This window comes from Gekko japonicus, unplaced genomic scaffold, assembly GCF_001447785.1.
Source record: "Gekko japonicus isolate JY-2015 unplaced genomic scaffold, Gekko_japonicus_V1.1 scaffold98, whole genome shotgun sequence".
In the NCBI taxonomy this organism is placed as follows: domain Eukaryota; kingdom Metazoa; phylum Chordata; class Lepidosauria; order Squamata; family Gekkonidae; genus Gekko; species Gekko japonicus.
Genome location: NW_015164668.1, coordinates 1958157 through 1983088, shown reverse-complemented (window position 1 = coordinate 1983088; position 24932 = coordinate 1958157). Strand labels below are relative to the sequence as shown.

Sequence of the window (24932 nt, the reverse complement as noted above, 5' to 3'; positions counted from 1 at the left end):
CTTAGGAGCGGAGTTTTCACAAACTATACCACTTCAGGCTGCAGGTAGGGGACTCCATATTAAAAACTACAGGCACGTTAAAAAAAATTAACCTGTCAGGAGACTACTTTTCTACATGCAGGGAGCTGGTTGCTTTTATTTTCACGCCTGCAGTGCTGACTCCGATCCCTGCCAAGTCTGAAGTGGTACAGTCTAGGAACAGAAAAAATAATAAGATTGTGTATCCTGACTCCCAACAGCCTGTGGGAAAGGCTAGTACGAAAAGGCCTCTTCAATGAGTCTGAAATATGGGGCAACACATTTTAAAGGTACCACACCGTGGCGACATACTATTTGACTGGGGTGTTTACCAAGTGTCAGAAGGACCGCAGCCACAGATCAAGGGGAGTTTAAAACAAGCTTCAAAAATATTCGGAAGACGGGAATGGACCAAGAAAGTCTGTCTTTCCAGCATATTGTTTTCTTTCCCTTTGTTTTTAAGGATTGTTACTTCTAACTGAGGAAAGGCTTTGGCTCCTTTCCAGTGGGCATGTGGAAGGTCCCAGATTCGCTTAGTCCCTGGCAGGGCTTTTTTTGTAGAAAAAGCCCAGCAGGAACTCATTAGCCTAATAGGCCACACCCAACAGCAGACACTCATTAGCATATTAGGCCACATCCCTGACAGCACAGCTCATTGGCACATTAGGCCGCACCCCCATGTTACCAGAAGTATGGCCATCCAGCCACACCCACCTTTTGCTTCTTATTCTCTTTACCTTGTTTGTTGTCAAAACCCAGGGCTTTTTTGTAGCAGGAACTCCTTTGCATGTTAGGCCACACACCCCTAATGTAGCCAATCCTAATGAGTTTCTGATGTTGGGTGTGGCCTATTATGCTAATGAGTTCCGGCTGGGCGTGGCCAACTTGGAAGCCAGCCGGAACTCCGTTCCTGTGCGTTCCTGCCCAAAAATAGCCCTGGTCCCTGGCATCTCCAGGAAGAGGATCCCAGCAGACTCCAGGACAGGTCTTTCTCTGCGTAGAGAACCACGCAGTCAGAGAAAGATGCTGAGCTAGATAGACCAGTGGACTCAGTCTGTATAAGATTTTATTTAATTAATTAATCTGTACCCCGCCCTCCCCGCAAAGCAGGCTCAGGGCAGCTCACACTGATTAACACAAAAATAACAATTAAAATCCACATAAAATCATTTAAAACAGATCAATTATAAATAGATCATAAATCATAAAGTGCTGGTGATGTTTCATTAATTGCTTATGGTGGCATTCTGAAGGTGGCATCCTGAAGAGTGCCTATAAGGTCTAAACAATTTTTCTTGTCAGTGCTCTTCCTTATGCGAGCGGTGGCATGGGATGGATGTCAGAGCCAAGGGCCAGGGCTCTATAGTTAAAGTTATTGATGGTAATAGTAGTGGTGGCTCCTTAATTGAAAGCCTGGTGGAAGAGCTCAGTCTTGCAGGCCCTGCGAAACTGTAACAGATCCCGCAGGGCCCTGATCTCTTCCAGGAGCTCATTCTACCAGTATGGCGCCACCACTGAAAAGGCTCTGACGGTAGCAAGCCTGGCATCCTTCGGGCCCGGGAGGGTCAGTCAGTTTTGTGACCCCGACCATAGTGCTCTCTGGGGTATGTATGGGGAAAGGCAGTCCCCTCAGGTATGTCAGACCCTAGCTATATAGGGCTTTAAAGGTAAGAACCAGCACCTTGAAGCGAATTTGGCATGCTATTGGCAGCCAGTGCAACTTCATATACATATAATACATTGGACAAATTAAGATGCTGCTTGACAGATTACTTTCTTTGCTAAAGCTGAAGCTCTGTGATGCCCAGAGTGGAGCACACAGGGAGGGACTGTGGCTCAGTGAAGAGCCTCAGCTTTGCATGCAGAAGGTCCCAGGTTCAATCCCTGGCATCTCCAGTTAAAAAGGACCAGGCAATAGGTGCTGTGAAAGACCTCTGCCTGAGACACTGGAGACCTGCTGCCAGTCTAGGTAGACAACACTGACCTTGATGGATTAATGGTCTGATTCAGTATAAGGCACTTCATGTATGTTCCTATATGATATCTCACAGGGCAGGATGGAGTGTTCCAGTCTGTAATATAGACTGTCAAGCGCTGCCCTGTCCTGGAGCATAGTTCCATCCTTGTCCTAATGATTCCACTGGCACAGGGATTGTGGAGTCTAGATGGTGACTTATTAGAACACAAACAGCACAAGCTTGGGGAGCAAGGGGTGAGGCTCCTGACTTGCAGATTCCTTCCAGACGCATTCCTTACCTCCCATCCTTCCATTTCGAGGCCTCTCTTCCCATATATGTCATAGATGGCTCTTGTCTGTGGGTCACTAAGCACTGGAAATTAAAACCAAGACAACATTCAGCAATTGCAGCATTCAAGGCAGAGTTCCAGCAGAAGCGCACCACGCTTCGCATCAAACCAGATCAACAATAACCCACAGCCGGCCCTGGCTCGGTGCCAAGTGCATGCCTGTTTGGAAATTCTTGTCACGTTCGCCCATTTACCTTCCTGAGTGCCTGCACTTTAGTGCATGAAAGCGGCTGCGCGGTAAGCTCCAAGTGCACTCCTGGAGCCGATTTCTCAAAAGGCAGCTTTGTCAACAGGTGAAGAGTTCCCCCTTCCCCAGTCCTCAGACCTTTCAAGGTCTCTCTCTCTGCTTTCTCCCTCCCCTTCAAAGCTTGTTCCCATGCATCCCAAGGCCTAATTAAGAACGCTGTAAATGATTCCACCCACGTTCGAGCCTAATGTAAGGAAAGAAATGCTGACCACTCAGAAAACACTAGAGCCAAATTTCTTTAGCTAATCTCTGGGATTTAATAAGAAATCATTTATTCACCATTTCACTTTAGCTTCCCCTCTGGGCCAAACCGCTGGGCGACAAGTGTGCTGCTGCTGCAGTTTTTGCTACAGGAAAAAAACAAATCTGGCCGGTTCCTAATTCGCTTAAGTTTTCATTTGCTTCTCCCCAAATCTCAAAAAAAAAAAAATGCTGCAAACAAACTATCAATAATTCACACGCATGCAAGATTCATTCAACCAAACCCAGATAACAGAATATAATCAGGAGGGCAACCGTTTCAATCAAACCCTTAGTGGAAATGCACTCAAGTCCCATCTGCCTACGACTGCAGAACTAAAAATCTGGTGAGATCACATTATTTCAGCTATGCAGATTCATCACCCGGCACACTCCAAGTTTTCCAGTGGCCATTAACGTCTAAATTTTCAGCAAAAGAAGCCCTGTTAAGCCGAGATACAAGATAAGCTTTTATAGAAGATTGGGAAAGTCTTTATTTCAGAGAAGAGCATCTTCCTCGATACTTAGTTAGTCTAATTATAGGAGAATTGCATGCAGAGCTTAGCAAACAGCATCTCGAATGAATTATAGCCCATGCTTTCTCTGGTGGAAGAAATTCTCATCTCGGCTATAATCCTTCACAGAAAGCAAAACCGGCTTGATGGGAAACACTTACAGTTACGACTGCTTCAGATGACAATTTCAGCGCTGACACAGTTGGATTTTTTTTTAAATTTCCTTTACAGATCATGAACTTCTGAATACTCGATACTGAACAAAAATGGTGTCCCTGTTCTCCGATTATACATCATCTCTGCATCCCATGCCAAAAAAGCTTACCAGGGAGTCTGGCATTCACAATAAGGCCTCAGATTAAGGAAGAAGGATGCTACTGTGCTTACAGCACTCAACTGGGAGCTAGCAGATCTTGATTTTTAGCCAAGTCCATGGCAGATCCCCTGTATCAACTCGAGCAGACCTTTTTATGATTTATTTTTTTGTTGAGGGTCAAACTGAATCAGCACCAGCATTCAGCTAGCAAAGGGCTCTGTGGTTAAACGTGTGCAAAAGGTATGGTGGTCTCTGCAGAGTGCTCTTGGCTAAATGACTTACCAATGTGACCTGACTGTGCAATTCTACCAATATACATGCTGCTATTATCTAATAGGTGCCAAGAATTGGAGGCGTATGACAATAATAATCCATATGGCGAGTGGACAGTGTCAGACTTTGACTTTATGACAACCTTTTACGGGTAATGTCACCATCATCACCATACTGTGGAATGGGGTCCCAGGCATGTCTTCAGCCTCAAATGGACCCAGCCTTCTGGCTTTGGGAACTGCTCCGCACTCCAAAAGCGGGTTTGGGAACAGAAGACTACATTTATGGCAGGACATATGAAGAGTTCTGGGCTGATCAAAACAGATGAAAGTCCTAGGGCCTTGTAGGATGAAGGGCCTCAGGCAATCTGGTAGCCAGAGGGTTTCCTCATTCTGTTTCCCCCTCTTCCTGTGATTCGGCCAGTTGCTTCAGCTCCCCCAGAGACATTCCTTGTTGGCTCACAAGAAAAAGGGATTCACTGATAGCCTCCTTTCATATATGCTAACAAAACCCGCCTTCCCCAAAAGCAACACCCATGGCTGCATTGTGATATGTGTAGGGTTGCTGATACCATTTGTTGAGGCCTTGGGGCTGCTTCTGCCCCACCTGAATCCAAGTTAACAGCAGCTCTATTTGAGCAAAGTATGGCCGGTGAAAACTAAAGCCTGAGCTAAACTGCCTCAAGAGGGAAGACACCCAGAGTACTCCCTAAGAGGGGGGGGGGGCATGCCTCCTCCTGCACTTCTGATTTTCTAGGGCTGCGGTCACACGGAGCATTAGCCATGCTAGAGAGACGGAAGACAGGCGGATTTTCCGGGCACGATCTCACCGGCACATCTGGGAAGCGTAGCGCTCCCGTGGCTCAACCGAGGCTTCCCGCTGAAGACGCGCGGCAAAAAACTAGTACCTCGGAGGTACTAGTTTCTGGAAACCGCGGGGCAAGGGCGGGCGTCTGATCGTGTTTCCGGTGGCATCTGGCACCCGCCCATGTCCCCTTGCAAAAACGGGGTTTTTCCCCAAGTCTCCATGGATGCGCACAAGCACCCAACGGAGCATGCGCATTTTTGGTGTACACGGAAAAAGAAAACCAGTTTGCTGCGCCACGCCACTTCTTTGTTGCTTGCAGGACCGTCCTGTGATCGGCGCCTCTCCCTACCCACGGGACCTCCACGGGAGGTCTGATCGCTTAACCCTGCGTTAGTTTGCCCCGGGGCAAACAGCCACGCTTCCCCCCCACATTTTCCTGCCCATGTGACCGGAGCCTAGGACAGGCAACCTAATAAAAAGAAGGATGCCCTTGCCAGTCTTACAAGATGGTCAAGCCCCAGACTCCTCCAGATCGTATTCAAATTACAAGACTGTCCAATCAGACTCTTTTTTAGTTGTGTGTCTGGTGTCCCCAAACGCACACGTTTTCAAGTCGTTTGGCAAATACTGATAGTTCAAGTATTGATTCTTTGGAATGAGAAGAGCAAAAAAAAAAAAAAAAAAAAACCCCCGCCCCCTTTGGGGGGGGGGGGGGACACATCACTCTCTGGACTCTAAAGACGTGCCAGCCAGAAAATCCAATATCGGCGGCTGGACAGACAGTGCCTGCAAATCCAAGGCGTGCACTGACCTTCATAAGCCTGATGAAGAAGGTTAAAGAGTTGCTCGGCCTGCCTTTTCAGCTCCGGGTCTCTGTGCTTGTCTGGATGGTACAACATGCACAGCCTGCGATAGGCGGCTTTCAGCTCTTCCTGAGAGGCCTGGAAGAAGAAAAGAAATCCAATTATAGCACAATCAATGCAGTTAAGTCGCTATCATCTTCAGAATCTGCCCTGAAACAGGAACCCATCAGACACACTCCAGCGCATTTCGTGCTACTAAACGGGGAGCATAATGAAACGGTGTTTTAGTTGGGCTTCCCCCCCCCAGCATAGTGTAATAAAACCATCAGTTATGCACATCAGTATTATTATTAAGCTTTTGCACAGAACATTTTAGCATTCAAAGCCATTCACGTTAATTGTCTCTGTAGCGCTTTCGAGAGCCCCACATGTAGAGACGGAACAACGACCCCCCCATACAGATTGGGGGGGCAGTGGAAGAGTGGCTTGGCTAAAGCTATCTCATATACACGATCTCTTACCAGTTGCAAGTTGGATTTACCAGCTATGGAAGCATCATGGGAACTTGGGGGGGGGGTAGGATGGAGGGTTGCAAAAATCAATTAGCTGTTGGATCTGTGGTCAGGCAAGCCAACAACATTCGCAGGTTTCTTTGCAAGGCTGATCCAGCAAAGAAAGATCTGAATCAGAACTTCCCACCGATCACATTGTGCCACCCTAGTATAACAGAACTTGTCATTTTACGGACTACATTTCAGGACTTGTCAGCTCAATCTCGGCAGAGAGGGGTAACAGCCCTTCTTTATGCTGGTCAGTTTGCTTACCAACAACGCTGCACTTGTTTTAATGCTTTCTATCTCGCAGCATCTGGAAGAACCAGGAAGCAAGCATGCACAGGGCAGGATCTGAAGAATGTCACCATGAACTCCAAGCACCCACGGAGGCTTTGATCTTCTTTCTCACAGTACCCCACAACAACTGCTTTATAAAAAAACCAAGCCACCTTTCAAAAACATTCTGAGATACGGGAAGAGTGCGTGAGGTGTATGTGTGGCCTGGCATTAAGAAAACTCCAACATCCCAGATTATATACCCAAGTCTTTGGGGTGTTCTTAAAGTAGCTCTTTGGGGCTGGGCCAAAACGCTGACAAGACAAAAGCAGAGGGAGAGGAAGGTGAGGCAACCCATAACTAGCAAAAACAAGTCTCAAAACTGTTCAGTCCAGGCAACAAGCCTGACTCAAAAGTCTTTACAGCAGCTACGGCCTGCTTGGCTGGTTCCCCTGCTTCTACCTTGAGCAGACCTGCTATCCAACATCACTCAGGACAAGCGTTTGAGGCTCAGTTAGGGTTTAAATCTCAACAGGCAGCCACTGAGTAGCCCTCTCTCCATGCTCCAACTTTCCTGCGACAGGATGAAGGTTTTGGCAGATCTCTCACAACAGGCCAACAGGGGCAGGGGTAAACCACAAGTCTAAAAGTAATAGTTCCACCCAGTGCTTGTTAGACCTCACCTGGAATACTGTAAACAGTACTTGGTGCCACATTTTGAGACGTAGACAAACCAGGACAGGTTCAGAGAAGGACAGTGAAGATGGTTGGGAGTTTGGAAAACAAGCTAAGTGAAGGAAGGTCAAATAAATTGGGTGCGTTTAGCCTGGAGAAGACTTGGGGGGCGGGGAGACAAGATCACATTCTTCAGATACCGGAAAGGGTGTTTCAAAGGCTCATTTCCCTGGTACTCCAGAGGGCAAGACTAGATCTAACAGGCTTGAGTTACAGGAAGACTGGTTTCAGTTGAACATTACAAGAAACTTCCTAAGGGTGAAAGTAGAGATGAGGAGACTTGGAAAATCTTGAACAAATAAATTCACACATGCCCTAATTTTTTCTAAATTCAATTAAAAAGGAGTCTTTTGCAGAGTTCTCCTGGATTTCCCATGAAATATTTCTTTTTCTGGAAGGATTAAGATGCTGTTAGACAAGATTTCACTCCCTGAAAATATCTGGCATGAATTCTTTTATGTAAAATAATTGACAGCATTAGATCACGGGCATTCTTATACTACAGACACTGGAGACAGACAAGATATTTTCAGCGACCTGTTAAATTGTTTGTATGTGAATAATTTTGGTAACAATGAAAATACAATATGTTTGAGACACATTATTAAAGAGTTCAGCATCTTCAATGTTTTTAAAGTTTTATCTTGATAGCCAGATACGCTGGTAATCCTATTGTGAATATGCAAGATTGTTTCTGGCCAGATAATCCACTCCCATTTGTTTAGTACAAAATTTGTTCTGGGTCGCTGAAGCAGTAAAATAAGTTTAGATTAGAACTGAAAAGCACTGCACATATTTCGATTTCAGTCTCTCCCCGCCTCAAAAAAAATATTTCCCCATAGTTTCAAAGTTTTGGTACATTTTACATTGGTAGATGAGAATAGTCTGACAATCAAACCAATTACCCGAGGTGGGGGCTGCCCCGTGCTGGAGGTCATCGGGCATAAGCGGGGCCTGATTGGCCAGAAAGGCTCTGGCTTTGGGGTTTCTCCACTGAGCAGAGGACTGCCCTCCATGGCCTATAAAGCCCCCTTCCAACTCTAGAACTCAATGACCTTACTACACAAGAAAAGCTTGGGGTTTTTTTGCTCTCTAGTCACAGCCAACTTGTGGTGACCCCATAGTGTTTTCAAGACCAGAGACATTCAGAGGTAGCTTGCCACTGCCTCCCTCTGCACAGCAAGCCTTGGTGGTCTCCCATCCAAGTACTGACCAGAGCTGACCCTGTTTAGCTTCAGAGATCTGACAAGTTTGGGCTAGCCTGGGCTATTCAGGTCAAGGAAGTAGACCATTAAGACAACACATATGTACTCAGTCAGGACTGCGGACTATAGGTGCACATTCTGAGGCAAAGATATCCAAATTTCTCACTGAGAAAGCAGGAGTCTGTCACCTGCGTCCATTGTGCAAATGCAGCCATTATCTGCTTATTTGATGCCCACTTCTACAGTGCCAGCAGTGGTCTTTGTTTTCTATATCGAGCAGTGCAGGCAAAAAACGCATTTGCCCCCATTTAAATTTAGACTGGTGGAGGAGCATGGGTAACAAAGGACAAACAGTGAGTGGCTGCAGTGACATGTACTTTGGCCTTGCTTGACGAAAGGGTCAAGCCAAAGGCTTCACAGAAAAGGTGAGTTTAGGGGAGGGATTTGAAGGATGACAGATGGCACCACAGAAAGGAGCCGCAAGGCAACATTACAGCACCTGCTTTGCAGGCCAAAGGTCCTGAAGCAATCCCTGGCATCTTCACTGAAAAGAATTACAGGCAACAGCAATGGGAAAGGTTCCTTCCTCAGAGCACTGATGCAATTAAGGCTGGGAAAGACCTCAGCCGGAATCTGGAAAGCTGCTGCCAGCCCAAGCAGACATGAACCAGGTTAACAGAACACAGTTTGAGTCCTGTGGCACCTTTAAGACTGTCACGGCTCCGGTGCGGTGTCACCTGACGCTACCACCACTCTGGATTTAGGATCTCTTGAGAAGGCCCACAGCACCCTCCCAAGACCTTTAGGCCTCCCTTTGGCCAAATAATAGGCATGCGGACCAGGCAGAGTAAACAACAAGGAAAAGGTTTATTTTATAGGAGGTCAAACAAACAAGGTGCAGGAATAATAACAGTAAGTGGGTGAAAAGAAAAGAAATCAAATGCCCTAACGCATCTAAATATACTGCCCCTAGCTCACTATCTCAAGTGGCCTTAGACTACTCACCCTTCCCTCAGGATGAGGGTTTCTTCCCCACAGCAGCATCTTTCTTCTGGCCCTGATTCCTGGGAAGAAAAAAAGCTTTTCCTCTTGTACCAGTTCTTTTATTCCCCAGCCCTTTTCTTCCCTATTGGTCAAAATCGGTGCCAAAACTTCCCAAAGCCTTCTGGGGTTTGTAGGCCTAGTCTCCCCTACTGCTAGCCAGGCTCCCTGGGCCTGCTAGGCCTCTGGTGGCACAGCCCAGATCATGACAAAGACCAACAAAGCTTTATTCTGGGTATATTGGCATTGAGTTCATTGGCAAAAAAAATTTACAGGGCAGGCTGTTGGCATCTAAAAAGTGACACTGGAGGAGGACTTGAACCATTTCTGGAGAAAAGTGGCTGCAATATAAAGCTTTCTTCTGCTTCTTATTTAGCTCCTACTTCAATGACGGGGGACTCAGGTATACCTGCCCAGCTTCCTGAAGACACAGTCCAGCAAAGGAGTAATCTCTCTCTCTCTCTCTCTTTTTAACTTTCTGCTATCTCTTTCCACTTGCTTGGTTATTAGAATTAAAGTAGATGAGAAGGGAGTGGAATTTCCAGCTGGCAATGACCTTCTTTAATCAAATTAATGATAAATGGCTTAATGTGCTATTGATTAAGTAATAGAAATGAGCAGTTCCATTTTTCACAAATATCATGTTCAATAAAACGTTAGATTGGGCCTTTCATCATAAGTGAATCACTAAGGTCATTGGTTCAATATTTCATGAGTGATAACCTCTCTCCAGCCACCGCAGAAAATACTGACAACATTTCAAATTGTAATGAGATACATAAGTCACTAATAATGATATTTTAAGTTATATTCTTATTACTCAAACTCAAGGCAAAATTAAGAGGCGCGCCATCATGCTATTCGGGGGATTAAGCACATTCACTTTGTATCTCAATCATCCAGTTACATCTTCGCAGGATGTAAATCTATTACAGATTAAATGGTCACATCCTAGCAAATTGTCAGGGACCGGGTGTTAAGCGTCGTCCTCTTCCTCTCCCCCAAGCCCATAAAGTTTAGTGACCTATTATTTTCAAATTAGCCAGTGCACTTCAGAATTGGCTTTGCCCTACAGGAGCTCAGACTGTGGAAACAAAGACAAAGGGAACTTGGCTTAGGGATGGTACAGAATCCCTCAGGTTCTGAGCCCAGAAGCAAAATCAATTATGGGGCAGAATTCTTTTGTGTGCCTTGCTGCAGGATTCCCCAGCTGCTGAAAGGGTCTCCAAGCTGCCAAGAGATCTGGCAGGACTGGGTGGAACAGAGGGATTCTAAGAATGATACTATGGCCCCAGTCACACGGGCTGGAAAATGGGGGGGGGAGCGTGGCTGTTTGCCCTGGGGCAAACTAATGTGCGACTGCGCGATCAGACGTCCGGTTGAGGTCCTGTCGAGGTCCCGTGGCTAGGGGGGAGGTGCCGATCACACGACAGGCAAAGAAGCGGGGCGGCGCGGCAAACATGGTTGTTTGTTTTTGTTTTTACTTTTTAAAACTGAAGTGTGCGCATGCTCCGTTGGGTGCTTGTGTGCATCCGTGGAGACTTGGGGGGGGGGATTACCTTTTTGCGAGGGGACATGGGCGGGCGCCGGATGCCACCGGAAACGCGATCAGACGCCCGCCCTTGCCCCACGGTTTCCGGAAACTAGTACCTTGGAGGTACTACTTTTTTGCCCCGGATCTTCGGCGGGAAGCCTGGGGTGAGCCACGGGAGCTCTACGCTTCCCAGATGTGGCGGTGTGATCGCGCCCGGAAAATCCACCTATCTTCCGTCTCTGTAGCGTGGCTAATTCTCCGTGTGACCGCAACCTATATCTACAAACCAGTTCCTTTGCTCCAGCACCTTAGTTAGCATACCCAATAAACAAAACTATAGGGGGGAAGGGGTGGAGCTCTGCAGATACGAACTGTCTCGCAACAATAGCTCTCACTGGGTTATATAAGACAGAATAAAATGGCTGCCATTTGGGGCATAATTAAGATGGGGCACAAAGCAAATTTAGCTCCCGCTGCACAGTGTTCCCAAGGGTGACTTTCCCCTTTTTCCACTGATGCTAAAAAGTGGAAGTCAAACACTGCACTCAGAGATAATAATGCAGTAGAGCAAAATGTGGTCAGCCCCTAGGTGGCCTATTACCTATCTAAAGCCCCCCCCAATAAGAGAAGTGCAATGAGCCCAACAATGCTCAAGTTCTCCCTCCAAGCAGCTTCACTCTTCATGACAATAAGCATTTTCGGTAGTTTATGTGTCTGCTCAGTTCTAGTGGGCAGACTCCTTAAGGAAACAATACCCGACCTTCAGCTTTGTGCCTACAGGGTACTAATAAAAGATGCCTCCTCTCAGACTCAAGGTGATAAAGCTGCCTTATGCTGAATCACAATACAACCCGAAACTGAATTATACCCTTTTAAGCCCCTTGCCTTCAATGTACTTAGAAGGGTGTAACACGGCTTTATGATTGCACCGTCAGTTCAATTGTACTATGGCTAGCAATGAATCTCTAGTGGGGAGACATAAAATATCTGGATATTCTAAGGCCTTGGAAGGTGGGGATAGGTGTCCCCCACCCCCAACTCAGGAAGGGGAAATATTCCAGGAAAAAACAGAAATTTGGAGAAAACTGAGATATGTAACACAGAAATTTGGAGAAAACTGAGATATGTAACACTGGGTGTTATTTGAGCACAGTCTCATACACTCCATTTATACTCTGTCTTTCTCCCCAATGGGGACCAAAGCAGCTTACATTGTTCTTCTCTTCTCACAACAATCTTGAGAGGTAGATTAGGCTGAGAGAAAAGTGACTGGCCTAAGGACGCCTAGTGAGCTTCCAGAGTGGGAGACCATGTTCTCTCAGATCCTAGACCAACTTACCAGCACATTTTCATATCAGGTTAAATTGTATGATATTGAAAACATATTACAACACATCAGCAGTCTCAATCAACATCAGTGGCAGTTTGTCATATGGCACAGAGTCAAGTTTGGGACCCAGGCAGTGGCTACAAATGAATCACACAGGAACGTGTAGGCAGTTCAAAGTCACGAAAACATTGGAAGGCTGATGAACTGTGCACCATCTCAGTACTGCTACAGCATTAACAAACAAACAAAAAAATCACCTGGGTTTGAGGGGACTCCTTCCAAGTATTTCAAAGACGGGAAAAGCAATTATCACCTGAAATCCCATCCCTGAAGTCAGCACTCCTGACTAGAATTGCTCAGAAGCTGCACATTGGCTCAATCTTGATTTATGAGCTATGCAATTAAATGATCTGTCATAACGCTCTTCTATTTTGAAAGGACACTGACAAGTCCCATTTCTCAATTCACCTATATTTTAAGTTTTCATTACGGTTGGCAAATCTTCTGGGAATCATGGAAGCGACCCTCTCTCACGTCTTCTCCAACAACACTGGTTTTTCCATTTAATAAACACTGTTCCTGTGTTCTGAATGGAACCAAAATTAATAGCTATAAAGAGCATCACCTTGACAAGGCATTTTGCCTGCCCCTCCTCACTGAAACTACAGCACTCTGGGAACTGACATCTTTTCTCATAAAACTATATCAGAACATGTCAAGACAAAGCACATCCTTTCCTTAACAGCAATCATTTTCATCATTTGTCCCATCTGAAGCTGCCTATATATTATAACACCAATGTCCAGTCATGTTACCACTAACAGCTCAATTGAATTAGTGAATATATGCCATCATGTGTTTGTGTCCTTTTACTCTCTATATTAAAGAGGACAATCCCTATGCAAAAGAATAAATGGACACAAATCTGGACATTAAAAACCACAACGTTCATAAACTTGTAGGGGAGATTTTGACCTTCCAGGACATACAATTACTGATTTAAAAGTTATTAGTCTCCTCCACCAAATTTGGCCACCAAATGAGAAGGGAGCACTCACTGGAGAAGACCCTGATGACGGGAAAGACTAAAGGTAAAAGAGGGGGACGGCAAAGGATGAGATGGTTAGACAGTGTCACCGATGCAACAAACATGAAATTGAGCAAACTTCAAAGGACGGCGGAAGACAGGAAGACCAAAATAACTTCACAAGCAAGATCAAACAATACCAAAGTGTTGAACTAGAATTAATTCACAAATTCAAGACAATGTAGCCTCAAGGGCTTAATTCCTATAGGCACTAATATATTTTATATCCCATCCTTTACAGTCTGTTACAGATATTAATTTGTTCCCCTATCTCATTTCATCCTGCACTACATCTGATGCTTATTCTACTCTACTACTGTTGGTTGTGAACATCTCACACCCATTCTGGATTAGCTAGTTTCTCCCTTGATTGGATCTTATTTCACACTGGCTCTCTTTATACCATTCCCCACATGTCCTTTATTTATTCTGACTACTTATAGAATGTGTACCTTCCCATTCTGATCAATCATGGCGGCCAAGGTGGCTAACAGTAAACACACAGCGTTATAAATACATGTCACGATGCTGGGTATTTAACCAGGTCTAGTGAATGTACGATTCTATGCACCTGAGGAAATGAGCTCTGATTCACAGAAGATCATGCTGAATAAGTCTCTAATGTGCTACTAGATTCCTGTATAAAGTAGGATTGTGCAGCCTCTGTTCAAGCTCCACCTCAGCCATAGATTCAACACACCCCTGGCAGTCTCTTGATCTCAATTTCCCATCAATAAAACAGGATTAATTATGACCAACTCAAGAGACTGTTTTGCGAAGAAATGAGAAAATAAGTCTTACACTCCAGGGAGTATTTCTAATGGCTGATCTCTGTGTGTGTGTCTATATCAAGGTATGGTTTATTTACAATTCAAATAAAAACTTACTAAGGTTTTTAAAAAATCAGTACATGTTTAGCCAAGCACGGCTTTATCAACAAAAAGGAGTTTCTTTTTCCAGCTGCCATCAAAAAGTGGCAACACCCAACCAAGAAAGGGGGCCAAACAGAAAGAGGCAAAGTGGCATAAGAGTGGCATCGAGGTGAAGCTATGGATTCAAAGCTGACCACAAGGTTTTCTAACAACAAGCTGCTGGGTGCACTATGCATGTGATGATGCTAAAATCACGAGCAACTCTGTCAACTTTTAAGTCATTACATGACTTGGGAGGAGTGAGAGAATAACAGACTAATACAGCTGGCATATTTTCTCTGTGGTTCTTGGTTATGGGTGAAAATAGATTTATTTTTTATATGCCAGTTCTCCTAGAGAATTCTGGTCTATGAGTACACCCAATAGAAAGCCAGATCCAAAGACCAACATTAGGCAAGTGATCTAAAATGTGATCAGGATGACTTGAGTTGCTACACAATCATGAGCGATGAAAATAAGGCCACTCAACAAATAAAAAACAAAGATGAGCCTTGCCGATATGCCCACAGAAATTTCCAAACCACAAAACCAGTTACCAGTCAGCCTGTGCAAAAAATGTATGTTAGCCATCTGGAAAACAGAACGAACAACAACAACAACGAACTACCAACACTTCAAATTTACAAAAGCTTCTTGGCCTGGAGGAGATTCTTACTTGCCAAGGCAACCCAACAAACAAGGTCTACTGCCCTTCTGGGGAAAAGGAAGTCCATCAATACAGTAAGTATCAGTCTAGATAAAAACATCTTACTTCTTCCCATTCTTCTCTATTTGCTCTGCCTGCCGGCTAAAGTGTGGCAATTCCACTTTTTTTATTTAGCTAGCTAGATTTGTTAGCCATTTTTCAAAATCCTAAAGCTGTGTACAGCAGATAAAATTCATAAATCCTAATGACTGTGGGTTTAAACTTAAAAGATGGATTCAGCAGAGAATGACAGCATAAAATAAAAACTGTGTAAAAGCTTGGTCAGTAGCTCGGATTAGAACAGCCATATCAGTTAAAAGCCTTGGTAAAACGGACAGAATGAGGGGATGTGGAGATGAGACTAGAGCAAGATCTGGAATAAACCTGGCCAAGAAACAATGAGAAAGCCAGTGCAGTTGTTTCAGTATTGGTGCGCAACATCCATGCCTGTTTGTACCACACAGCTGTATTTTCCACTAGATGAAGTTCCCAAATTATATTTAAGGTGAGCGCCATGCAGAAATGTCACAAGAAGCGGCTAGAAAAGCTCCCTAATAGCTCTGATACGGGTCTCCTCGGGAGGGCCCAGAGCACCCATCCTACCCCTTTATACACTTCTTTTCCAGCAGGTTCCCCCTTATAAGTGACAGAATGAGGCGCAAGGACCCAGGCAGAGTAACAAACTGTTTTTATTAAATAGCTGTGATTCAATGACATGTAGGAAAAATGAGCACAGTAAAGGCAGGCAAACCATCAAAATAATAAACCCATTAGGCATCTGACTATACTGGACTTCACCTTGTCTAGGTCTTTGACCTCAAGATGATTCACCCCCTTTGGATGAGGGATCCCTCCACCTGCACAAGCCTCACACCAGCTCTGCTCCCTAGGAGTGAACCACCTCCTACTTTGGGCAAAGCCTTTTATCACTTCTTCTACGGGTGTACGTTTTCCCTCCAAATCCCCTGTTAACCAATCACAGGGTCCAAAGGAGACTTGGGAAACGTAGGCCCTAGTAGTTACTCTAGTACAGGCTTCCCTGGAGCCACTAGGCCTCTCTAGAGCCTGTAGGCCACACTACTATAGGCACTGTTTACTATACTACTATACACTGTTTACCACACTATCATAGGCACACTACTTCATGACAAGAAGAGATTAGAATAGTTTAATCTAGAGACCATTCAGTCTTCCAGAAGAAGGTGCAGCCAGTGAATCTACGTAAGTATGTAAAAGGTGCCCTGGACAACGGGGGAATACAGGATCTCCAGATGCTTTCCACACAGGGATGGATGGATGTGGTTTCCCTGTTGCTGGTGCAGCTACACAGGGCTTCTACATGGGCTTCTCTAACCCATTCCATTGCTGAGATATGCCTTTGGCTTACATCTGTGCAAGAGAAGGGGCTAGAAACTTACTGTTTTTAATGAAAATTGAGAATTCAGAGAAACTGGTAGACATGTCAATATAACATTATACGGATATAATGATACAGTGCTTATATACCCCTTCAAGTACTTCATGGCACTATTTACACCATGGGTGCCGGGAGTGACTGTCGGACTCAAACAGAGTGATCCTCTATGTCTCGTCCCCCCGCCCCCCCCCCCCCCCCCCCCGGCATGAACTCAGCATACAATGGACTCAAATGAATTGCTGAGCCGCCGCTTGGAATTTTAAATTGGTATTCAGTGTTATTTTCTATGAATTGATGTTTTAATTTTAATTGTACTGATGTTTAATGAGATAGTTTTACTGGCTTTATGACATGCTGTAAACCACTGAGCCCACTTGCAGGGTAGGGCGGGATAGAAATCTCAATAAATAAATATATACAATAATTATATTTTAATGCTGATTTTTGTTAAGTCTACAGAAGCAGGGGGAAGAAATTACTGCTGTCAAAACAAGGTTAAGGAAAATGGCTGCCATGTGCTTGGGAGACGCTGAATGTTCCTACTCACACAGTAGCCATTTAGGCTTTACTGTGATCTTTCTCAAATTTTGGAGCCAGAAAAACAACCTGCTTCCCAAAAGCAGACAACCAGTGCCAAAATGGCTGCAGACGATGCAGGATCGAGCACAAGCTAATCTCTCAAGGAGAGTGTGATCCCATCTAAAACAGACATTGCCCTTTCAATTGGACATCTATGTCACCTTCCTGAATAATTTCTGTTTTGTCTGGATTCACCCTGAATTTATTACTTAGATTATTAGAGCTTCTGCTCTTGTAACGGTGCTCAGAGCAGTTTATAAAAGACTAAAACCTCACTATAATAAATATCACACAATATCAGTCTTCACCCCAACCATCCAAACTGAAATTTCATAAGCAGTAATAAACATATCAATAAAAAGGAAGCAGCATATCAAGAGCCAGACACAGTAAAAGCTGCCACCAAATTAAAACATAACAGCAAAAATCCAAAATAGAAGAAGCAATGGCAAAACAGGGAAATAGTAAAACCCAGTTGTACAATCTGGGAGATAAATACCAGTCATCTTTTAAAATATCCTCAAAGACCGTTCAGAACAAACACATTTTCAATCCACTCTGGAAGACCTGACTTGATGTTGCTAATCTCTCCTCTTGGGGGAAGGAATTCCATAACCTGGGGTCAGATGATAAAAGCTCTGTGCTCCAGTTCCCCCACTCAACCTAACCAGAAAGGGAATGATCCTGCAGGAAGGCACCATTAATCAATCTTAAAGTTTGGCAGGCTAATATGGGAGGAGGCAGTCCTTTAGATCTGGCAGGGAGGGCAAGCCATTTAGAGTTTTAAATGTTAAAAAAACCAACTTTAATTAAGCCAAGAAACAAACTGGGAGCTATTGTAGATGGCAAAGCAAAGCACTGGTCTGATATGCTCACTTGAATCAAGTCCCAGTCAGGACTCTAGCTTTGCACCAGCTGAAGTTTCCATATTGTCTTCAAGAGCAGTGCCACATGGAATGCATTACAACGGTCCAACCAGGAGGACATTACTAAGTCATATGTGATGGTGGCCAGGTCAACATTTTGAAGAAATGGCTGTTGCTGGTATACCAGTCTGAGCTGGAAAAATACTACCTGTCCCTACAGTGAGGGACCCATGAACACCTCCAACCTGCACACCTGCTCTTTCAGAGGGAATGTAATTCAGGGGTCATTTCGTAGAAAAAGAGCTAGGGGAACTCATTAGCATAACTCATTAGCATATGCCACACCCCCTGACATCAGGGGCCCAGCAGTGGACCTGCAAGGCCAGCGGGAGTGCGAGGAAGCCCCGCCAAGGCCCTCCCTGGCCCCAGGCAGGCAGGGGTGGGGAGAGGCGGGGAGGAAGCAACTTACCCTCCCTCTTCTCCTGCCTCCTCCTGGCTGAATGAGGGCTGGAAGCGGGGCGGCCGGAAGCAGGGGGCAGGGCTTTGTCATGTGCCCTGCCCCCCTGCACCTCCCCCGGGGGAACTGCATTCCCCCGCGATCCCCCCCCCCGAAATGACCTCTGCTTACAGTACCTATAAGGCAACGACTACAACAGAAGTCCCCCAGCAACAACTTTTGGATTTTGCCCTCCAAAAAGTGTAATGCCAGCAGAAGAGTATGCCAACCAGGCCCACTGATGCAAGGCAATCCAGACGGGTACTGTAGTTAACGGTACTGAACACCACAGGGGCACAGCAGACCTGCATAAATTACCAATCAGGATGATCCAAGTAGTTTCTGTCAGAATCCAGATTGAAGGGGATCTGAACAATCAATTTCATGTGCTTTGCCTTGTACTAGGCAATATAACCTGAAGCTGGTACAAAAGGCTCTCCTGTTGAACATCAGGGACACAAACCATTTGACTGAATAAGCATACAGCACAAAGAGAAAAACTGCTGAAAGGAGAAAGTAGTGAATCAACTTTTTCCTGTTCAAGGAAACCTCGCAAAGTACTGCTAGACCTGGCAGTAAAGAAAAGTCCTTAAGTCACTGGTGTCTGTTTGCCTCATTCTCATACTTTCCATCCTTCTATTTTCTATTCCACCCAAAAGAACTGTCAAATGACCTGAAATCATATTGCAAAGTAGATCAGATTTTGGACATGAGGAATGGAAGCAGTTAACTCTGAGTTATATGAGATTCTCTCTTACATCTACAGATCATTCATAGTTTCATGAAATTCTGTTGAAGACTTCAGCCCATAATGGACAGATGAACTTTCAACAATTGAACAGTTCTTAAAAGTTATTTATATAATTATATACAGATGAGATTTGGGAGTTCTATGTTTCCTATGTGGTAGACATATGCATTAGAGAGATATTGGACCTATTTGCTAAAGGAAAAAATCACTTATGATTAGCAGGACAATCAATACTTTTATAGATATGAAAAGTTTTATCTGTTGAGTATGTATTAGCTGTGTATTTTGTTGCTCCATTTACCCTTTTCCAGTGTTTCCTAACCTATTTTAGGCCCCGGTCACACGGGCTGGAAAATGCGGGGGGGACACGTGGCTGTTTGCCCCGGGGCAAAATAATGCGCGGTTGCGCGATCAGACGTCCCATGGAGGTCCCGTGGTTAGGGGGGAGGTGCCGATCAGACGGCTAGGCAGCAGCAGGACTACTGAATGGCCGGCGGGACATCGCGGCCCTGACAGGCCCTGCGGAAGGGCACCGGGTCCCGCGGGCCGCCGGCACTGGAGGCCAGGCTGAGGAAGCCGACGGGACAGACACCCCCTCCCCCGGGGTGGTCCAGGAGATCCTCCCGGCTCCGCTCCAGAGGTCTAGAAAGGCACTTCGCGGAGCCACCCACACGCGTTCTCCTCTTCCTCCACCGCTGTCAAAACCGGGAGGTGACGCTGATGGCCAGGAACGACACCCCCCCACCCCCCAACAGCGGAGAACTTGGCCTCGCCACCCCCTCCGCACGGCGCCCCGGTCCGCCACGACGGCTGCTCCCCCCCTCCACCTCCTTCTGTGGCCAACGGCACTTCCTCCTTGTGCGCATGCGCCGTTGGGTGCTTTTGTGCATCCTGGAGACTTGGGGGGGGGAAAACCTTGACGGGACATGGGTGGGCGCCTGATGCCACTAACTACCACCAAAAACGCGATCAGACGCCCGCCCTTCCCCGCGGTTTCCGGAAACTAGTACCTCGGAGGTACTAGTTTTTTAAACTGCATCTTCAGCGGGAAGCCTCGGGTGAGCCATGGGAGCTCTACGCTTCCCAGATGTGGCGGTGTGATCACGCCCGGAAAATCCGCCTATCTTCCGTCTCTGTAGCGTGGCTAATGCTCCGTGTGACTGCAGCCTTCCTTTGTTGTTTTCCATGTCTTCCATTTTCCACTTCTTCTTGTCTTTTACCATTTTTAGCTGCGCATTTTTATAGCTACTGTTCTTAATGCTCTGCTATTATGGGTGGGCTAAGATAAGTTTTTATTTCCATTTGTTTTTATAAGACATCATTATTAATATTCTTATTAAGATTGTTGTGATGATTTCAAGCCACTTTGGGGACCAATCTCAATAAAAATCTGGGTATTAATCATCCACCAATAGCATGTTGGGGGAGGCATGTTAACCACTATAGCACCAAAACAGAGATTTTGGAGTATAAAACGTCATACCTAGGTACAAAGAAAAAAATGCCAGTTTGCCCAGTGGGGGCAATCCCCTTAAAAATAGGGTAAAACAAATAGATACTACCTGCCTGATGGCCATTAACAAGTCATCTTTTTAAAAAGCAGCTTTCTTCTCTTCAACCTTCAGCCAAAACAGGAGAAGGTGACTAAGATGCTTCTCTTCTTCCACGTCAGAAAAGAACAACCTATCTTTGGAACCTTCCCTTAAGCCCTAGGTGGGCTTGCAAAGCAGAGACTCCTCTTGCTGCCTTGCTAATTTATCTGCAGCTAAGTAACAGAAGTATAACAGCTCGCTGAGACCATTTCCCCCATGCTCTTCCTCATATGGAAGAACATCAGGCAAATCCCTGTCACATACACCAAGCTTCAGAAAGCTTGCTACTTTCCATGTTCTCCATACTGCTGAAGCAACATCCCAATTATCCCCATCATGAGCCCAGCAAAACTAATGACAGCACTGCCTGGGCATCAAGAGCAGCCAAGTTTTGGATGAATGATGCACAACACTCCATGTACACCCTCCAGCATCGAATTCACCCATTTTCAATCTCTGTATGATCCTTTCAGCAACTGGGGGGCTACCTCCTTGTATAGCTTATGCAACCAGTGCGTGGGAGGGAGGGGAACAACTAGGGTCAGAAAATTCAAAGAGCTTCCAAAAGGACTGTTTCTGCAGTGAAAGGACATTAAAAGTTACATGTTCTTGGAAGGGGGGAAGCGCAGAACTAGACAAAGGAGACGACCGTCTCCAGTCAACAGAAGCAACGAAGAAGAGCTTCTATAAACAGCACAGACAGCCCCCGCCCAGACACGCTCCTCAAGGGCAGCTACTCATCGCTGGCAAGCCCAGCAAGGGGGGGGGGACAAAAAGAGGCGCCCCATCCAGCAGGGCGGTGCCTTACAGTGACCGAGGCCGCAGCCCTCCTTGGACTACATGGCGGCCTCATGACAGCATCATCACACGCGGCTCAATGAAGCACCATCATGACCCTTCCGCCCCCCAACCGCTGCGTCCAATCCCGGGCCTCAAACGCGGCCCTTCCGCTGAGAGGCCACCAAGGGAAGAGCTCTATCTCCCAAACCTCACCTCCCGCCGCACATTCAGCAGCGAGTAATAGTCCTCGTTGTCCGGCACCTCATCCCCTGAGGAGGCCGCCGCCATCTTGCTGACCTCTCACCCTTCGGGGCGCATGCGCTGGGTGCCGTAGCTAATCGGCCGCCGTCGACGATCTAGGAAGACAGACGAACACGAGAGACTGCTTGTAATAGCGCCCCCTGTAGAAATGTCTCACAATGAGAAGCTGGGGAATTAGAGCGGGGAGGGGCTGGAACGCTCGCGCACGCGCAGAGCGAGACATACTATAGGGGGTGGTGGACATACACGCTTCTGCGATGGGAAGGGGCTCCGGGGACGCGTGCGTGGACTGAGCAGAAAGTCCACGCTGAGAGAGCTTCCGAAGAGGGTACCGTGGGTCGTACTGCGCATCGGCGCCTTTAATTACAGTTGCGATGGTCCTTTCCGTCGTGTCGGGCGTTCTGGTAGAGGGAACGACTGAAAGTTAGACAGTGCGAAAAGGGGCCGTGGACGTGCAAAACAATGCAAAAGGAGGGCGTGGACGTGCAACTGGTTACGGCTAAGTAATGCAAAAAATAGACATGGCTGGCCAGTTAACGTTAAATAATACAAAGTAGGTGTAGCTGCGCAATTGATGTCGAACCCCCTCCAAGAAGCTAGTATCGCTGTGTGATTAATTGACTGACGTTGAATGAAACAAAAATAAAGCACAGCTCGTTGAAGTACGCAGCGATTCCTGTTACTCTGTGTTAATTCTTCAGTGTATATTTACTCAGCCTGAATAGCCCTGACTAGCCTAATCTCGTCAAACAGAGTTGGCCTTGGATGGAAGACCACCAAGAATGGTGGGGGTTGCTCTGCGGATAAAAGCAATAGCAAACCACCTCTGTTCCTCTTCTACCTTGAAAACCCCATGAGGGGCCACCATAAGTCTTGTACAGTGCAAATGTAGAGTAATGAACACACACCATACAGGCTGCATCTTCTGTCTCAGTTCCCTTTCTAAATGTAGCATCTAGAAGGGATTCTGCAAAACATTTTCACCCTATTGCACCCCCTGGACTGACAGAAGGTATTTTATTTGTTTGTTTACTTCATTTATACCCCAATAAGAATCCAAAGCAAAAATTACATACATCATTCTTTCCATTTTATCTTCACAACAACCTTGTGAGGTAGGTTAGGCTGAAAGTGTGTGACTGGTCCAAAGTCACCCAGCAAACTGCCGTGGCAGAGTGGGGATTCGAACGTGGATATCCCAGTTCCTAGTCCGTCAGGCATGCTGGCTCCAACACTGGCTTCTGCTCCCTTTAGGCAGGAGCAAGAGACCGTTTTCTCAACTGTGCCATAAAAGGGCCTTTGGCAGGGGTCATTCATACAAAAAGAGCTGCAGGAGCTCATTAGCATAACTTATTTGCATATGCCAAACCCCCTGACATAACCGGACGTGTGTCAGAAGGCAACACCCACCGCTCAGGCTCCACTAGACAGTTTTGGATTGCTAGCTATTGGGGGGGGGGAGAGAACTTGCAGATCTGTCCTCGCAGAGGAGGGAGAGCTTGTGCCTGAATAAAACATGGTCTTAAAGGTGCCACTGGACTGTTTTGAGCCGGGGAGGGGCTCTGCAACTTACCTGGCTGCTTCTTGCTCTGACTCAGGGCTGCTGGGAGCAGGGGGTGGGGCTTGTTGCATGTGCCCGCCCCCTGGGCTCTTTACTGCCGGAGCTCCACTCCTGTGCGCTCCTGCAGGAAATGACCCCTGGCCTTCGGGGTTCCTGATGCTACAGGAGAACCTAACCACACCCTCACAAAAGTGCGCACTTTATTCTGGATTAATAAACCCAGTTTAATCGCTGTTTCGTCTAGATCAGGGGTGTCGAATTTATGAGGGCCGGATCTGACATAAATGAGACCTTGTTGGGCCAGGCCACGTGTGTCATAAAATGTAATGCCAGGTAGCAGAGATATAAACTTTATAATGGACACAAACACAAAGGTTTTTTTTACTTAAAATATGCCTAAAACATTAGCACTCTTGCAATATTTTGTTTATTTAACAGTGTCTGATAACTGACACCTCTTGCTCTGAATTACTGCATCAAAATGTCTGTGCTGTTGCAATCTTGGGTATGCTGTTCAGGTGTGTATGAATAAGCTGCAAACCTACGATGATGCAGCAGCAGCAGTAGAACTGGAAGAAGAAGCGGAAGACTGCGGGCCTGATAGAAGCCCTCTGGGGGCCTGATCCAGCCCCCGGGCCACATGTTTGACACCCCTGATCTAGATAGATCAAGATGAGTAGCCGTGTTAGTTTGTATCAGTAGAAAAGAGCAAGAGTCTAGTAGCACCTTAAAATCTAATAAAATTAGATTATTTTATTTTATTAGATTTATAAGTTCTGCTGTCCCCAAAACTGGCTCAGAGCGGGTAACAACAATTTATAAGACATACAATTTAAAACATTCTAGTAATTGCAATAAATATACTAACAATTAAGTACAATAAATACAGCAAAATCAATAAAGGCCCCGGTCACATGGGCTGGAAAATGCGGGGGGGGGGGAGCGGGGCTGTTTGCCCCAGAACAAAGTAACGCGCGGCAGCCCGATCAGACGTCCTGACAAGGTCCCGTGGTTAGGCGTTAGGTGCTGATCAGATGGCTAGCCTGCAGCGTGGCAAAGAAGCAGCACGGCCCATTCACACCGGCAATCGCGCCGCGCCGCTTCTGTGGCAAACAGGATTTTTTGTTCGTCTCACTGAAGTTTGCACATGTGCATGATTGTGCGCATCCTGTGGGGACTTTTAAAAAATCCAGTTTGCAAGGGGACATGGGCGGGCGCCGGATGCCACGGGTTTCCAGCAGAAACGCGATCAGACGCCCGCCCTTGCCCTGCGTTTTCCAGAAACTAGTATATCGTATGTGGTGGTTTTTTACTCTGCATTTTCGGCAACAAGCCACAGGTTAGCCACGGGTGCACTACGCTTCCCAGATGTTGCGGTGTGATCGAGCCTGGAAAATCCGCCTATCATCCGTGTCTTCAGTGTGGCAACTTCTCCGTGTGAATGGAGCCAAAATACACTACTATGCAACTAAAAGATGGTGTGAACTCATATGGGGCCAATATAAACATCTGATAAGAAGGAAAGGGGAAGGAGAAGTAGGGGGAGGCCAATCCTAGATGTAACCTGTGAGGAAGGAGCCCATCGCTGAAGAAGTGAGCAGTGACTTATGAAAGCTCATGCCCTGCCACAAATTATGTTAGTCTTTAGGTGCTACTGGACTCTTGGTCTTTTCTCCTGTTCCGTCTGTATTTGTCTGCATGACCTAAAATCACCATTTTGAATG

At 46.1% G+C, this 24932-nt stretch overlaps 1 protein-coding gene across 1 annotated transcript in view; it reads right to left on the bottom strand.

Moving 5' to 3' along the window:
- The window catches only part of DNAJC11 (DnaJ heat shock protein family (Hsp40) member C11), a 60500-nt gene extending 38817 nt beyond the window's left edge, over window positions 1–21683 (bottom strand). Inside the window, exons 1-3 of the mRNA XM_015409136.1 lie at window positions 21600–21683; window positions 5535–5664; window positions 2275–2348 (exon numbers count right to left, since the gene is read on the bottom strand). Coding sequence (XP_015264622.1) covers window positions 2275–2348; window positions 5535–5664; window positions 21600–21674 — 279 coding nt within the window. The 5' untranslated portion in view covers window positions 21675–21683. The remainder of the gene's footprint in view (window positions 1–2274; window positions 2349–5534; window positions 5665–21599) is intronic.
- Between the last annotated feature and the right edge of the window lie 3249 nt (window positions 21684–24932).